This window comes from Metopolophium dirhodum, chromosome 8 (assembly GCF_019925205.1).
Source record: "Metopolophium dirhodum isolate CAU chromosome 8, ASM1992520v1, whole genome shotgun sequence".
Lineage (NCBI taxonomy): Eukaryota > Metazoa > Arthropoda > Insecta > Hemiptera > Aphididae > Metopolophium > Metopolophium dirhodum.
This window is the reverse complement of record NC_083567.1, coordinates 15975119-15994368: the sequence shown is the minus strand read 5'-3', so window position 1 is coordinate 15994368 and position 19250 is coordinate 15975119. Positions and strand designations below refer to the sequence as shown.

Genomic DNA, 19250 nt, shown 5'->3' with positions numbered 1-19250 from the left:
CTCATATGGAAAATAAAAGTTTGTATCTCCACATTACACTCCCTAAGTAGTATAAAAAATCTCAAGAATTTGGTACTTACCTTTATTTAAAAATTCTAAAAATCAGATTTTAAATAAATGTATTATTGAAGAAAAATGGAGTGAGCATGCTTGGTGAATCGCCCTGTGATATATATATTTTATTTGCTTACTTCTGGCACCGATATAGTAAATTAATTATTATGCCTGTGGGTGGGTGGACGATTATAATTTAAACAATGTAACGAAAAATAACCATTAAGTATACGTTTATTTCTCGTGATAAAAAAAAACGAATTGGGACACAGTTATTTTGCTTACACTTAAAATATATAACACTAAACACCTCCAACTCTTAATGTGTTAAATAGTAATATTAGTTTCCTATAATTTATAACAATGTTAAAACATATAGGTGTAGCACCGCTCAAGGCCGTAACTATAAATCATTACATTTTATAGGATTATGAAAAATAAAAATCGGATACTATAATATGAAAGCTTTAGTGCTCAAAATTTAGGTAACGACAAATTCCACGCTTCTGTGAAAAAAAATATCGTGAAGAATTTAAATTCTAAATCCCCGTCTTCTACAATATAGCACGGTCGAAAGTGAGACCTTGCAACCAAGTCCAATTTATCGAACTCACTTTGTACGTAACTATACATTATGCTTAATATAATAGGTGTGCGCATATCATTATTATTTATTGTTATTTCAGCATTATACTAATTTCGTACTCCGGCAAATGTTCGAGCGACGTCCTTCGTTATAGTGTTTCAAAATCCATTGTAAATATCGGGCGATAGCAGTGCGGCGTACGCGCGCAAATATGAATATGATCCGTACACGGTTATTATTATTTTAAAAAAAAAATTTACACGTATAGGGTCTATACTGTCGAGACAAACTATATGTGTGTAGTAGGTACCTGCAGCTATAATATGTATGCAACTGTTTGTTGAGACATTTTTTTAAATTTTTTTACATATTATAATATGTTCTTTTCGTTTGTTGGCCACTGTCAAGAATTACTTTCAACATTTGATTGTCCCGACACAAAAAGTTGCATTGCCAGCGTGGACTTGACGCATATACCCTGTAAAAAATTCCAATAGGCCCCTCAGTGAAAATGAAGTCCAATCAATTTTGAAAGTAGTCAAAATCAGATGTCTAACAAGTTACCAACGCGAATTTGTTGGACACGTTGGACGGATGCTTGCGAAAACGTGGTTAATATGTTATAATTATAGCTAGCTGTCGTTGCAGCATATTAATATATTAGGTACTCATACATTATAGTCATAACTATACAGTAAACTAATATGATATTGATGCGTTCGAAATAATAATAACGTATTAGGTTTGTAAACGAAACTTCAAGGTACGTACCTACTAAAATAATGAAACATAATATAATGCATTTACGCGAGTGCTTATATTCGATTTCTGTTTAAATCGTCATCTTTTTGATAAATATATATATATATATTGATATAATTTTATACATGGTCAATAATTGTTTAAGTGTTGTAATTTACATTAGTTTCCAATTCAGACCAGACGTTAACTTATTTTAATTTCGTCGACGTTCAAATTTAAGCAATAGCTAGGTAACAGAGTTGACACGTTCCCGAGTCAAATATGAATTAGGCATGTATGGATTATCCGAATATGACCACATAACCACATGTATAAATAGATAATTATTTTAGTACTATTTATAAACCAATGAAAAATTAAACGTTCGTACGAGATACCTATATTTTCACACAGGCGCACTCAAATTGCATCTAACTACAATTGCAAGCCCTTACCGAATTTGTTCCCTCTAAAATTTGTTGGGTGCTCGTTATTTGCGCAATTTTTTCTGTTAGTTTATAATTGGTCGCAGTTTATTTAATTTATTCCAAAAATTAAATCGCAAAATATATGAAAACTAGTGATATTTATAATATTACTATTACTTGTTATTGTTTTTTTTAATTAGTCAATACTGACGTATCATGGTAAAAGTGTGTGAATAAGATAGTTGTATAAATAGCTTAAAATTAATTTAAATACTTTGAAAACTTCATTATTATAGCGGTTAATAGTAACATACGTGATGGTGGAAAAGTTTCAAGTCCCTACGTATAATTTTTTAGAATACTAATATTCTGCATTGTATCCTAACCTAACCAATCGAAAATGACAATTTAAGTAACAGTGGAATTTTTCAGGTTTTTATAATCGATATTCGTTGAATAATAATAAAACCCGTTACAAGATAAATCCATATTATTATTATGAGAAATTTTAAATATCCAATATCATCAAAATAATCACTCATAACAAATTTATGTAACTTTACGTTAAACTGTTTTTATTTTAAGTAAAAACTTAAGATGAATCTTGTATTACATTTCCATACCTTGGGTAGTTGGGTGTAATAATATAATAATTGGCATTTCAATTTTAAATGTCGACTAAATATTACAGAAAATAATATATTTCCCGATTTGTTGGTTCTGTAGCAATCTACGACAACTGTATAATTTTTTGTTTTATCGGTTGTCAATTTTTTTTAATGACATTCATCTGAAAAAATACCTGTAAAAAAAAGGTCATCTACCTCGTTCCGGAAATTATTGTAGTGTAGGTACATATCCATTTCGAGTGACCTTTTTTTCTCATATAGACAAAAATGAATAATTCAAGTGGCGACAGAGACGATTCGTGTGCACTGATACCGAGTGATACGTATTGTACATAATAAGTAATAGGTACGTAATAACTAATAAGATGTGGTGCTGTATAATTATATTGGAGATATTACAGACATAAAGCGATATTCGATAGTGTACAATATTTCTATCGAACGCACCAGGTACTCGTGTTACATGGGAAATAATATTATTTCGTATCGATGACGTCTAAAACCAAAATATAATTAATTGAAATGTTTATTTTTTCATAACATTAATTTAGGCATCATAGCAAACGATTTTGTATGTGAATTCAACAAGAAATTATTGTATTGTAAATACTTAGACGAGACAATATTATTATTATAATAAGCTGCAATGTCTGTATGCGCCTGAATAAACATAGTACAGGCTTCATACGTTGCCTACATGCTTGTTGATATGTGTTTTCTATTATTTGTAAATTCGCACTATCATAAATCATAATATTATAATTATTCAGTAATAGATACTACTCTCAATATTTAAAATATAAATATAAAAATAAACCAGAGTTTTTTGGTCTTTTTGGCTATCGTAAAAAACCACAAAAAAAAATTAGATATTAAATAATTTGTTATACCTAATGCATATTCAATACTCCACATATCTTGAGACTTTTTTTTCGTCTGGTCAAAATATAATTCACTGTATAAAGGCACGCTAGCATATACACTTACAGCATGATACCGGAGCATGCTTTTAAATAATGTATGTGTGAAATAATCAAATTTGTATGATGTGGTATAACTGAAGTATGAGTGTATAACATAGATACATAACGCCGAGAGAGTATGGCCATTAAGTTATTATAAATATGCACAAATCGAAAACTCCGACAAAACACACTGTATACAATATTATATTATAGATAATAGATTTCTACAATAATTCCAAACACTAATGAAATAATAAATATTATCATTCAATAAAATACTAAATTACAATAAAATTATTAACCAAAATAATTGAAGTTCCTATATAGGTACACATAATACTCGGAGAATATCTAAGGTTAAAATTACGTTGTACCATTCATACAGTCATACCTATATATTAAGTATAAAATAATAACATTGATCCGAAAAGTTTACTATTTTCATTGATATTGGCTTATATGATCAATCAATTATATTAAATTAGTATAATTTCTATGATAAAGCAGATTTTCTTAGTGTAATAGTATAATCAGAACAATTATATTACTTTTAATATAATATAATTTACTGTAGTAAAACCAATATTTCCATATTAAATAGTTTTCAGTAAAATTTAAAGTAATAATTTCTAGATTGAAGTTACTATTTCAACAATGAAGTAAAGTTATTTTTAACCATACAGTAGTTATTCAAATGTTATAATTTAATTTATCATCACACATTAACACAACGTATTTTTTGTTGTAATTTCACTAGCATATGTGTAAAAGTAATTTTAGATTGCTATTAAAACAAACATTTTATCGACATGCTGAATCCAGAAGGCCAAAAACCACCATACTTATTGTAACAATGAAATAAAATACAGTTTGATTGAATCGATTGTAATCTCAGACGTGATAATCTAAATTCTAATAGATATTTCTTTTGATGATAGCAGCTTAATAATTAATAAACTTTGTTATTTTTTGACTGATTAAACGTTTTAGGTACTATTGATGGTTGAAGAGGAAGATAATATTTCCGAGAACATTTTATTATAACTAATATACAAATATATACAGATTACAGAGTGATTTTTTAAACATGCCCATTGTTCCATTTAACAATACATTTTTAAAATTCTGATTTTTAAGTACCTATACCTAAACTTCATTTTTTCAAATTTCTGATATTTTTTGTACTACTTCACTAGTAACTTTCACTTCCAATAATATGTGACAGTGGGTTAGTGATGAAGTGATGAACTATAGGTTGAATATTTATTTGAGGGTTCCTCGTTTTCTTGTCAAATTATTTCAAATTTTACGACTTATCCACTTTGTTTATATTCAAAACATTTAATCAATGTCAAACGTTAGAAATTTAATATAAGTAGACACTAGAGACTAGACAGATGTACTATATAGTATATATATATAGACGTAAATTCAGCATTCGTCTTGCACTCTAGCCTCGATTGTTTTAACTTCGGGTACCAAGACGGCAAGACTGCATTCTAGATATATTGTTATACATTTTAAAATAATGATAATAAATCATATTGTAGACGTCTAACTATTTGAGAGAAGATTGAAAACCGGGATGGTGTAGGACTCCGTCAAAGTTTATTATAGCAGAGACAACGTATTACTACCTAATATTATAAACTATGCAGGATTTGTTTTTTTTTTCGAAACAAGTTTAATAATTCAGTCGAAATACGGCAAGAGTGACTTTGTATCAAAGTTTTAAAATTAAATATCAAAAGCAATATACTTTCATAAAAGATATAAAGTTCAGACCATATCTATTTGAGTATTGCTGTGTTCTAAAGCACTTTTAGAGCATTGTTTGTATTATTGTTTTTACATTGTATGCTGTAATTATATAACATTGTATGAAGAAAACGATTCTGTAGGATGCCTATATTTATTTGTTGATTATGAGATTGAGATATATGGAGTGGGGGGGGGGGGGGTCCATTACTCTAATTTTCTATGACAATTTTTTTTTTTTAAATTAATTTTCTGTAATCTGTGGAATGTATACCATATGAATAGATTATAACATTGTATATAGGCTGTTGACTAATAGACGTTATTACCAGAAATTGCAAACTATATATTGGACAAGGTTAAACAAATTTACAGTCGTTCAAATTTAAAACGTTCATAAAAAAATCAAGATTTTCTAGATAATATTATATTTTATGTATTCATATTATATAATATCACATTGGTATCTAGTAATAAAAAACTAGATAAACCTGTATTATTTTTTATAAGTATTAAAATTCAAAATTATTCTACAGTTTATCGAAAGAAAGACAATTCTATGAAATTTATTATGTACTTATGTTATATATGTTTAATGTATATTGTATATAATATATCATATTGTCTTTAATAAATTATAAATAAATTGTTTGCTTAAGCCTAAAATAATGTTGTATAAAGGTAGATAGTACCTTATATGTATTTTTGTCTTTCAATTTATACGATTTTAAAAATAATTTAAATATTAAAAATTAAAAAAAAAATAAGTAGGTATTGATAACGCGTATTTCTTTAATTAAAATACGTCCATCATACAGACTCGACTTTCTATTGATGTAGATTCCGAAATTGAAGTCATGTAGGAAAATTGGAATGATCTTTGGCCCTTGCACAGAGACAACGAAGTTCTGATGTTTCGTTGAGGATGCGACAAATAATTTATCTCACTCCGAGGTATAGACTGCTATAGACCTACCCACCTAAGTCCGTCCCAAACAACAATTTAGTGCCACTAGGTTATGTTGTTTTTTCTTCCGGAGAAAACATTTGCGGATAAAAAACATCTGGATTAGTGATTTTGATTAACGCTGTAAGTAGGTTTTATTATTTGTTGGCCTTTTTCGATAATAAATGAGGAGTCCGGGACTTGGTAAGTCTTAGTAGTTTAATCATATGCGGAAATCCATTACAATTTCAGGGAGGGGGGGCTATCATTATTTAAATATATTAGCGGATGGGGGGGGCTTCGATCCTACCAAAATAAAAAAGGAGAGGGCTTGACAGACTTTTGGGAGGCTAAGCCCCCTCAAGCCAGCCCCCTCTCAATTTCCGCCAATGAGTTTAATAAAATAATAGTACCGTTGCACTTGCACAATGTTTGTCAAATATAATTTAAAATATTACATTTTATCAAAATATGTATCACTTTATTTAATGGAAATATGTACCTATATCTATATCTAAGTGAACAATATTTTATGACACGTTATAGATTTTCAGTATAGGTATATAGAAACGTAAATACCTGTTAAAACCATGTCAGAGTAATGGAGATCCATCAAATTACCATTACTGAATTCACCACTGCGTTTTTCTCTCTTCACGTTAATATATTATATTCACGCAATCGTTTTGTACATGTTTATTAATCGCTAACTTGTGTAAACAAAAATCTAACGTATCGGATACCGGTTTGGCACCAGCAAAATATATTAAAATTGAATTTGAAATAATATCCATTTATGTACATTTCTCTGCCAAAAAAAAAAATTATATATAAGATTAAACACAAAGTGAACAACCACAATGATTGTCTATACACTAAGCACTAATACGCGTTACCCTAAATATTATGCACTTCACCTTCAGAATACGAGTTATTAGTTGGTTCAAGTTATTTCTTAGCTCACATTAGTGTTTGTTCCACATCGTTTTTATCCACATTGTTCTTTTCGCTGTGACTCTGTACTCGATTCACCTTTAAATGACAAAATATAATAATTAGGTATTCCATATAATTTCCGATAAGAAAATTTTATTTTTAAAATATTCGAAATTTTTGGTGAAATCATTGACAACTTGTTGGCAAACATTCGTCTGAACGTTTATTTAAATAATAGTTTTGTAAACTTTCGAAATTCACTGTCTTCGTTTGTCATATGAGTGTATGACTACCTAATATACTATAGGATACCTATAGTACCTAATTTCAAACCGAAGGCGCACGTCCCAATTATTACGTCGGTCGCATATTGAATTGTGATATCGTGCACGTCGAACTGATCAGTAGTTTTGGATTTTCTATCGATATAGTTAATCATCTTTTTGCTACATTTTTAATCTGACTGTGGCACATCTTTGGTTTACAGGACGCGTAAACCCCGATTTCCGGGCTCATATATTGTCTCACGATCTTCCACTTCTGGCCGGTAGTAGAGAGCCCGCCAAGAAGTTCACAGGTGAGTCCAGTCTGTGGAGCAACAAATACCTATAATATTCGGTAGGCGGGTAGGTGATAACAATCACTTTGGATGTTTGACGATTAAAAATTATTTATCATAATCATTTATCTACGATATTATGGTGTATTAAAATTTAAAAAAAAAATTTTGCATTGTAATAAATGAATCATTGTTTAGTAAATAATTATAAATCACCCAGCATAAAATAAATCGAAAATATTTTTTTAAAACGTAGAACATTTAAAATATACCTATAAATATAACAAAAAAGAGCCGAAATATTTTGAAAATTATTTCATGTTTAGTAATTGCATACATGAATATTCAGTAAACACTTCTGGTCCGCAAAGTTTGAAATTTATTTTTTGAGTTACAAAAAAAAAATTCCATTTTGTCAAAAACTGGTTTTGCGTATCCAGTTTTTCCCTAATTGTTTTATTGTTTTTCCCGATTACTTTTAAAAATACGGGACAATTTTGACTTTTAGACCCCCCTAAATATCAACTATTTGTTACAGGGAACTACCATAGAAATAGAATTTTAACTTTTTTTCTACTATAAAGTGTCGGACAATTTTTTTTCATATCAGACAAATTATAATTTGATATCGTCTAAAATTAATAAAAAATATATTGGAAACATAATTATATGATACACTCTTTTTTATATTTTCAACTAAATACAGTCAACCTTTAGGTAGATAGGTTCTCAGAAATATTCTCAGCAACCCATATTATTTTGAGGAAAACCGCCTGCACTGGCGTCCATTTGTAACTCGTGGTCCGTGAAGTACGAAAAGTCTGTGCAGATGAGCACGTTATTGTTTATGAGTTCTGGATCTCGAATCATCTGCAATGACGTCATCCTCATCTGGTAAAACCTACACATTTTTTTTTTATTTGAACCTGTTTTAAATTTTATTAAACGTCTCGTTTTCACTTTCAAGCCCCAGCATCGTTCTGAACAAGTTCCCGAACAACGGTACTGGCTTCGTATGCGGCACGTTCGATTTCTTTCATTTTTCGTACGTGTGTATATCCATTACACGGTATGGTTTGAAAAGTATGTTCATTGTTATTTCAGTATTTAGAGAATGCATTTCAAAATAGATAAAACAAATAATGTTATGGCATATATGTATACCTGATAATATAGGTTTTTTAAAAAAAATTTGTGCAGTGTAACAATTTTAAATAAAAAATTAAGTCAAACTCTTCAAAAATGTCTTTGGTTAACATAATACATTTTGCCAATTTTTTTTCTTTTTACAGTTCTTAGTAAACTTATTTGAGAAAATAACTTCAAGTTTTATACTGCAGGAATGTTTTCATTTGTTATAACTTGAAAACTAATATGTAGGTACTAATGAAATATAGATAATTATAGTAACAACAACTAGTTTCCGCATTGAAATTGCATAAAAATAATATAATAATCGTAGTGAGTCACGAACTAAATCACACTGTTTACCATAATGGGACGCATACACATTGGTAGGTCACACTCTTCACCACAGCCAATAGGTTTTAGTATTAACAATAATAAATTATCAATATAAGTATGAAATTGAAATCAGAATAAATATTAAACGTTTACGCATATACTCGTATAGTTTTATATAATTTAAATAGTTTTCATTTCACTTATGTTCTTGTTATTGAAAATACCAAAATATTGAAATATCAAATGAAATAACAAAATATTGGTAATCGTATGAGACCTGTATAACCTTAATAAAAATACAAAAATACTTAATAAACAACTATTAAATAATTTTCAAAAGGCAACACAACCTTGGTCAGATGTTATAAAAATGTAGGTACCTAGTACCTACAACAGTTCCCAAATCACACACACTATATACTATTATGATTAATATATTGTGATATACCTAGTAACTTATCGTGTCCTGTATACTAGTAACACGTGTTTTATTATTTGTCTTTGAGTTTTATTTTATAGTTAATAATCATAGTCACACACATGTCAAAATGATTAACAATTTGCAATGGGTTTTTTTTATTCATAAATTACACGACGCATAATATTCAGTGGGGTAGTAAATCATTTCGATCGCGTTGTAATCAGCGTGTGCGTCACATTGTCACAAGCATTATTTCCAAAATAAACCTGCAAAGCACTATTAATATAAAACTAATAGAATACTCTTAGAATTATATATGACTCCAAACTATATCTAAATAACACATATAATTTATCCGCGTTTGAGTCGTTTATAAAATTATGTCATTAGATGATTGTAATATCATGTACCTATTTATGATTTATGTTTTCGAATAACACGCTTTCTAGTATATCTCTAATTTTTCTAAAATTTGGAAGTTTTTCCTCTCTAAATAATATTATAACGATGGACCCATTGCACATTACTAATGTTTCTAAAATATAATTAAAACAGTTTTGACTTTTCTCATTTAACACGTTATATTATATATAGTGATAATATTATCACCATATATGGTAAATATACCTACTTTCATTAGTTTATCATATATTTTATATGACAAAAATAATCCGAAGAGAGGATATTATACCCTTACTCACCTACCCTTCCTCACCCGTGAGTAGACCACTTGTATAAAGGTAAAAAATATTTTACTTCATTGTCATGCTTTATTGTTCATCAACTTCATTGCTACAGTAGTTCTGAATTTTGTACCAATCGTTTCAAAAATTGAAAAATTAGCATTTTATTTAAGCTAAAGCATCTAACAAAAAGTTTGATATCACAATTCTCTCCAACGTCAAAACCAACAGCACGCACTATTGAAACTAGTGAACGAACATATTTTGCCGTTTCGTACATGCAGTGTAAGCCGGAGAAAACCTGAAAACAAATGCATGGTTAGCGTCCTATTAATATAAATTTCAAGGTTTTACGATTATTCTTTTCTGACCTATAATACAAAAACAGAATATTAGAGTTTGTCAAAAACCGGTCAGAATCTAGAATATTCAAAGTATACAATTTGGCGACTGTACCTAAATATATGCACTGACAACTGTAAAATGTATTCGTTATAACTTTATATAAGAACGGTATGTATATGTTTATTTCTTGAATAATTAATTTTAAATACATAATAATTATATAATTTACTAAATAATAAATACATCAACATAAACATATTTTAATGTTTAATTTACTAATTTGTAATTGCCTATAATTTCAGGCCACTCCGCTAAATGTATATAAGATTAATGTGCCAAATTGTTTCATGTTTTTCAATAATGGACGCGAACATTATTTTTCAGTTGCCAACCGAGCACATAAACTTCCCTCGCGTTATCACCAGTAAAAAAAGTGAGAGAGAGTGTGAGCTAGCCATTAAAAGGACGACAGTAATTGGTTACATCCGTCTTTCTGGTATTTGCAAATAATTATCGTATGTACGTACATATGACACATATAGTTTGCGGGTATCAGAACTACGCATTTGCAAAAACACTTAAGAACATTAAAGATTTTTAATTTCTAGCACGTCCTGGGAATAATATTTTTAAATGACCCCAACTGAATGAGTGCATAATGCATTATACTTGCAGCTATTATTTTCTAATTGTACAGATAAAGGAAAAAAATTGGTAGGTGATAAACGAATAATTAGCTCCCAAATACATCACTTATAATTTTCTTCAAAATATTGGTAGATGATCAATTTTTTTTACTCAAATTGGCTTTGGTTCTGTGTGGTATTTTCAGAACTAATTTTAGTTGTGTATAATCATAGTTCATACTATAAATAAGAAATACTTAAGGTTAATTTACTTGGCACTACTTGAACCAATAATTTCTTATGGAATAGGCTGGGGAGGATACTATGATAACGCTCTCTCTAGAATTAAAACTAGTCAAAATACACTAATTAAGATCGCCTTAAGTAAAGAAAAAACATACGATACCAAACACCTGTATGAAGACTTCAATGTTCTAAATATCAAAAACCTATATTTGAAATCAGCAGGCCTTTTGTTAAAAAAACATGATGTCCCATTAGCCCCGAGTCATAATATTGATACCGGGTTTGCTAAAAATAATAATTACAAAATGCAATGACCTCATAAAATGGGCACAAGAAAACAATACAAATTCGTCGGGACAAAAATACTAAACTTAATACCAAAACACCTACATGCATTACCTCTACATAGGTTTAAGATAGACTTTAAGAAATGGCTTCTTTATGAATTCAACACTGACCTATTACTATAAAATACCTTTTTTAACTGTTAGTTGAATTTATATTATTATACAAATCCTATTTTTTTATTTATGTTTTTATACACTAATTATTAGCGTTTTTCAAGTTTATATATTTAATTTATTTTAATTTTTGTTTAATTTTAATGTTTCACTAGTCAGTAGACACATATTTTTTTAATATTTTATAATTTATAATTTTTAAACACGATACAACATGTAACTTATATACTAGTAATAATTATATTCATGTACACCATAGAGTAATAATATGTACACATAATAACTCCTGGGCCTCCACACGAGAATACTCAGTGAGGCCGAGTATTCTTATCTTGAGAAATAAATTAATAATAATAATAATAATACTTATATTATAAATCTATTTATCAATATATTTGATCATACCACAGATTATATGAAATTGATCATATTATCGATTGTTATATATTATTATGTATTTTGACTTTATTTCAGTTATTTATAAGCATTTACAATTTGAATATATATTTTTTTTATATAAATATTGAAAAAAGTTTTTGCTAGGTCAATAAGCTTGGAAATTTAAATCAAGGTTTCAGATAAGTAGCTAATATTGTAACCAAAAATCTAAAAATATATTACAATTAATATAAACAAACATTTTTAAAAAAGATATTTTAAGCAAATTTGGACTCACTTAAACGAAGAATAATGATTTTGTTATATTATTGTAGATAATTCAAAAATATTATTCATGGCCTCGTCGGTACTAAAAACTTTTAATGTATATTATTATATTTTATACACACAATGACATATTCAAAATTCAAATGCAATGTTTTTGGATTAAAACATGAACTCAACGTTCTGTATTATTAATAGTAAAATAAATTACTTTAATAGGTTAATAGCAATAATAATATCATAAGATATACTTAGTAATATACTATATAGGCTATGTTTTTATTTTATTTTCTACAATGATTTTATATCATTGAATTCCAATTTAATACATCCATTACAGTGACCCACACGGCACCTAATGTACATCAAAGTGTTACCCACTTGCCCGCTTTTTTTGTTGTTTTTTTTTAACTATTTAAACCAGTTCGACCAGTGACTAACTTTTTACTACTGACGATTTTTTAAAATAATTTTCTTTGTAGATCAGTTGAAACTAATCAAATGATAAATCACTTATACGCTCAATAATATTATAAAATATAATAATTTGACATTGTGAGAATTGTGTAGAAACTGTGTAAAAGTGTGTTCGTGTACGATTTCGACTTTCGGGCAAGTTTCCAAACAGTTCAATAAGATTTTCCGACAGACTATCCGGTATCAGAGTTAAGATTAATGATTATAATAAATCTTCTGAAATTTATAATATACATCATACGTAAGGAGTACTGTATAAATGTACAATAAAAAAATTGCTATTATAAAAATACAATATTAGGCCAGCCGTCGCGGTGAAATGTCTGGCGCCATCTGTGCGTGGTGACTTCTATCATTCGGACGTTGAACATATTTGGAGCGCTCTTCGATCGTTACACGGTACTACGATTAAAGATAGTATGGTTGCGGAATAATATTAACAATGATTGAACCTGAGGCAAAAAAGTTCTTACATATTATTATTATTCGACGATCAAACAATGCACTCTAGTGTGTGGATTTATCATTTAATATGTACCTACACTAGCTAATCCCGTGCACTCCGTTGCCAGTTAAAACTGACATCTCTAAAAAAAAAATTGCGATTTTTCATCTCTTTTTGGGTGTAAATCGCTGTAGTAAGTGCAGCTCAGCCACCTTGGTAGGCAATGTGCGAAAATTTGATTTGATGCATGCGTGTATCTGATAAGCCGAATTAACCAATAAAATAATAAATATTAATTTCTACTAATTATTTTTCCTACAACCAATAGCACACATATTTTATAAACGAAAAATTCCATCATAAATCTCAAAACCCCTATTTGAGCACCTTCCCGGATTGGACCTAAATCATACCGGGAACCACTCGAACACACGCCAAAAATTGTCATCAAAATCGGTCCAACCGTTAAGGAATGCATAAAGGACAGACAGACAAACATTCATTTTTATATGTATAGATATAAATCATTGACTGATGGATAGTTTTGTTAATCATTGCTCCGTCAGTACTTGGTCCAGTTTTCATATTATTTGCCTCGAGTATTGCCATTGTTATGATGGCCGTTCCGGTTCCTCAACCATATTTATTCGTGCACGGTACAGTCGTGTTATACACTGCCTGCTCATATTTGAAATTGTGAAAACAAATTAACAAAACGCGATCTGGTGGAGACAATTTGTAGGTACCTATTCTGATTCAAAACAATATAGTATAGATCACAGATTTCTATAATATAGTACTGGGTAGCGATCTCCCGCCTCAGATGAAATTTGAAGCCTTTGAAGCGGTTGGAAATTGTATGGTATTTTATATGGTAAATAAGATTAATTATGAATTATGTTTTATTGTGTTTTATTATTTCTATATCTGTGTTTTGAAAAAAAAAATTTACATTTATTAGTTTATTTTACCATTAAAATGTTAGTCCTAATATATTTTGTATAATAAATGCAATTTTTTTACAACCGACCAAATAGCCGCCGTCCACATATTTTGAGCTTCATGGACAACAAACATGGATAAGTAGGTATATAGGAATTACTAGATAATTGTGTAGTATAGAAGTCACTGACATAAATATAGTTTTATATTGGTTATTGTACTTTTTCTAATAAATTAAATTTGTTATTGAAACTTTATATGCTTCATGTAACAGTGGTAACTGTATACACTATACACTGAGAAGTACAATTTCTAATAATATTTTCAAATACGTTCAAATACACTTCACTTAAAGAAAAACCACGGACTAAGATATACCCGCATATCCCTACTATATACCTGTATATCTTATTCCGTTAACAAAACGAGGGAAAATAAATATAAAAACTTATAATAGTATTCCAATTCTCAATTCCGCGTAGGGGAGAAACCGCCTAACCATCAGTAGATTCAGTACGACAGCGCTTCCGGTGTTATACTGTTTTCCCAATATTACTCTACGCCACAGCAGCTGCAGCTGCAGCCTGCTGCATCAGCTGCTGCTCATAACTAACATCAGATTATATTTTATTATGATTAGATATTAAAGATAATAATATGTATGTACAATTTATGATAAGACATCTGCTAGAATGAGTGGCAATGATGAAAATCAGTCTTCCCCATTCCGGCACACTTTCCTCTATTTTATTAATATAGTCACGGCCCATCCTTTCTTTAATATCTAAAAATATAATATGCGGCTGCTGATAACGTTCGGCGTTGATAAGCAGACTGTCAACGTTTATAGATAATAAGTTTTTAGATACTATTATCTATAAATCTTGTCAGGTTGGTCACGTGACAAAACAGACGATGCCTTGATAGGTATGGCAGGAACTATACGAGTTTTGATCCGGTTGGCGCATCCCACTCTTCCCGGCCACTGTCGTAGTTCGCCTCATTTCATTGGCCGTTAAATTACACGGCCAACCAGCTTGCCAATAGACTGGGTGTGGAGTGGTCGCCGAACACGATGCGTATCAAAAAGTTGCTGACATACCCATCTATAAGTTTGTCACGGCTGGTCACAGTATTCGAAGTTTAAATTATTTCGTGATAAGGCCCCCTCCTCCGGTGTGGCTGCGACGACGACAATCGTTATCCGCGCGGCGAACGCCCACACGGCGACGGCGTGATTACGCAGTGCTTATCGTGCGACGCGGGTGGAGGGGTCGAGGGCCGTTTCGCGCTCGGTCGTCTGCCGTTCGGCCGTCGTCGTTGCCGGTGCCGTCACCGCCACCAAACCATAGCAGTGGCAGGCGGCAGCAGAGGCGCAGCGACAGTCTCGGCCGTCTCGCAATCGCGTTTTCCGCTGACTGTCCCGACGTTTCCCCCGTACCGCCGTCAGTAGATCATTTGCGTCCGACTCGTTGACACTGTGAGTTCGTACGCTGCACCGTGTTAGCGTTTATAATTGTGCGCGCGCGCTCGCCTGTCCTAAAGTTTTGAATCGCATAGATATACATAATAATATATTATTATTATTATATCATACTGCACGCCGTCGTCCGAGTGTGTGCGCGCGCCTCCTGGTCGTCGGTTCGTTTTGCGCGCGCGCGTACTCGCGTTAAAATCGCGTACTACCTATCTATAATATTATAGTTATTATTATTATTTTATGTCGCTCGAGTGTGCGTGAAGAGTGCGGTTACCCAGTGCGCGACGACGAAATTTACTTTTTCGTTTCCCTCCTCCCCACTTGGTTGTTGCGGTTTCGATCGCGCCTCCGTGGCGAAAATACGATGCCGCCGGTCGATCGGTGCGGCCCCCCGTCCCTGTAAATCCCTCGAAAAATCTCCCTCCCTAAACACCACACCTCCTCCCCGGACGATAAAAGAGTCTGCCGAAATCGTACGGTTGTCGTAGCGCGTTATTGCCCGTCGAACGTCCACCGCACGTCTTGGGCACGTATCGATCGAGCGTCTGGCGAACGACGACGACGACGGTAATGCCGCCGCCGAACCGCGGTATCCGTCCGGGGTGCGACCGCTGTGGTAACTGTTACTGTTGTGCGAGGAGCGAGAACAGCAGTCGCGGTCGCGGCGGCAGATTGAGCTTGCCGAGCAATGCCGGCCAGTGGCCGCGGACCGGACCCGACGGCCGCCGCGGTAGCAGCAGCAACAGCCGTCGCGGTCAAGAAGACCTCGCTGGAGAGCGGCGACGATTCCGAGGAGGAAAGCGAAATCCTGGAGGAAAGCCCCTGTGGTCGGTGGCTTAAGAGACGTGAAGTGGTGAGGGTTTTTTACATATTTTGTTTAAACGGTTTATATGTACCTATTATGTTTTCATTCAAAGTTGTTGACAATCGGTGGTATCGTCTGGTTGTTCTTGTGGTCGCCACGAGGTGGAATTGACGTAATAATGTCTGGACGATACATTTTTGTTGTTATTTCTATAAATTACGATCGTCCAGACAGTCGCGACAGTCGCCGGTAATTATCAATCAGCTCGAATGAGCTCCTATAATAAGTAACAGTAGTCGTCGCCGTCGATGGCTGTTGTAAATCGGTGATAAGCGATTGCGTGATAAGCCGGTTTTTTTTAAACATGCGTTCCAAATCGAACCGTGCCCAACTGCCGCCGCCGCCGCCGCCGCCTTCTCCTCCTCTTCCGCCACGGCAGCAGCCACTTCCACCACCACCTCGACCGCCACTGACTACCACTTAGACGGCAACGTCCGCCCACGACTAAATTATATTGTCATTACGCACTATTATATAATTGCCGACACATTGTGTCATTATTTTCGTATAAATATAATAATAAACCGTACTTTTATGTTGATACATCAATATGGGATATTATAATAATTTATTACAAATTAAATTTTATATTGATTCAATAATCAATACCCGACGATAATGATTTTCGAGCATTGTCTCGCCGAGTCCACGTCGTTGTTGGTTAGATTGGACCTGATTGGACCGTCATTTAGAACGTCGATAATATTCTTTGCTTCCTAGTCCCTAAAAACAGCTATCGTCTTGCCATCGCGTCTGTTATCGAAATATTGTTTTCGAACAATTAGACAAGAAATATTTTAATTGATGTTGTGATCTATAAGTAAACTGGAAGCTACAGTGACCAGAAAATTATTTAAATTTTAGCTAGGTATTCCTATATTTAAACGTCTTTGACTCAATTCATTTGTTTCACTATAAAAAAACTACGTATTATCTAGGTAATAATTTATAAATTATTAAAATAATAACCCGCTGCGTACACAATAAATTATAGATGCGTATTAGTTGTTAACGTGTGTGATAAGCACTGGGCAGTTCTTGAGTTGGGAAAAAATAAAAGAGGGATGCAAAAGTGTAAAAAAAAAATGTGCTCACCTGAATATTTAAATGTCTTATTGATTATATTATTATAGTTTATAATTAGAAGGCGCACGCATAAATATTTTTTTTATAAGAAGAACGGAGTCCGTCTCTCCGTCTCCCCCCTCCCTACAATTTAAGCACTGTTGCTATGGATAAAATAAAACACCTTTACTTCCGAGTTTACTTCTTTGTCGTTAAAGACACACTTCCAGGTAAACGATCTGAGATGCATAATAAACCTAAATCGCTTTAATCCGCTTCAATCCATGTATATACAAACAAAAGTTCCCTTCAACACTAAAATCGTTATACATTAATTATATGTAATGTAAGTAGATAGGTTCATGCTATGAGGATGATCAATTTATTATAATATATACACGTAGGTAGGTACCTATAATCGCTGGAATATTGTTTTTATTCTTATTTTTATTTTACGATACTCGATACTTAAATTAGTCTCATACTCGGTAACCAGGTTTGTGTATAAAACGTATTTATGTGGTATTTCGGTCTAATTAACAAGTTATTTAAACTCTATGAGTTATAATGATACATGATACTTTTGCACAAGAACAATCGTTTTGAGGTGTGTTGTAGGTAGTTATCTTATTACTTATACCATTTTAATACAAATATTATCATTAAGACATTATTATCTAAAAGGAAAAAATGAATCCATACTCAATACAAATTATTGTAAATAATTTTCTTTCTCGTGAAGTTAGTTTACTGTCCAAGTACTTATTTGAATTTAATAAAATTATGCATGCTGGCATGAAGTGTATAAATGTGTAGTATAATATTATTTATAGGAATGTATATTGAAATAGGCATGGACTACGTAAGATAGATTATTGAAATTAATTTATACACGATTTAAAAGTAGGTAGGTACAAGTGATGACTAAAGTACAGATTTGAATACAATTTTATACAATTTTAATAGATACAAATTGATAACATATTGAGCTATGAATAAACGTGTAAAAAGGATTAAAATATGACAATTGCCTGTATGTGTTAACATTTTGATATTTACCTCTGTATTTACTTAATTCAATAAATAATTGGCCTTGACCTTGATATAAAAAAAATAACTAAACACTTTTACAGTTTTACCCCTTATAATAATTAAGTATGATCTACTGTAGTTTGTATCTATATCAAATAAAAATTCTTTTATTACCTACCTAAATTAATTAATTGTTGAAAATGTATTAATTTTTCCTCGAATTTTTTTAACTCATTTTGTTTGATAATTTTTATCAAATAGGTTATATGTATTATTATAATCTATAGCTCGATCTATATTCGTATAAAATGAATAAAATATAGTAGGTACTATATTCTTAATTCTGGGCTCTGGGAATACTTGAAAACACAAGGGAATAAGTTCGTACGGGCTACATATTAATTATAATACATAGATATACGTACAACATAAT

At 31.5% G+C, this 19250-nt stretch overlaps 1 protein-coding gene and 1 pseudogene across 1 annotated transcript in view; one reads left to right on the top strand and one right to left on the bottom strand.

The window, feature by feature from the left end:
* Window positions 1–4834: 4834 nt before the first annotated feature.
* Window positions 4835–8511, bottom strand: LOC132951329 (cytochrome P450 9e2-like; annotated as a pseudogene).
* Window positions 8512–15714: 7203 nt separating this feature from the next.
* LOC132950115 (nuclear receptor-binding protein) overlaps window positions 15715–19250 on the top strand; it is a 51728-nt gene continuing 48192 nt past the window's right edge. Inside the window, exon 1 of the mRNA XM_061021346.1 lies at window positions 15715–16708. Coding sequence (XP_060877329.1) covers window positions 16544–16708 — 165 coding nt within the window. The 5' untranslated portion in view covers window positions 15715–16543. The remainder of the gene's footprint in view (window positions 16709–19250) is intronic.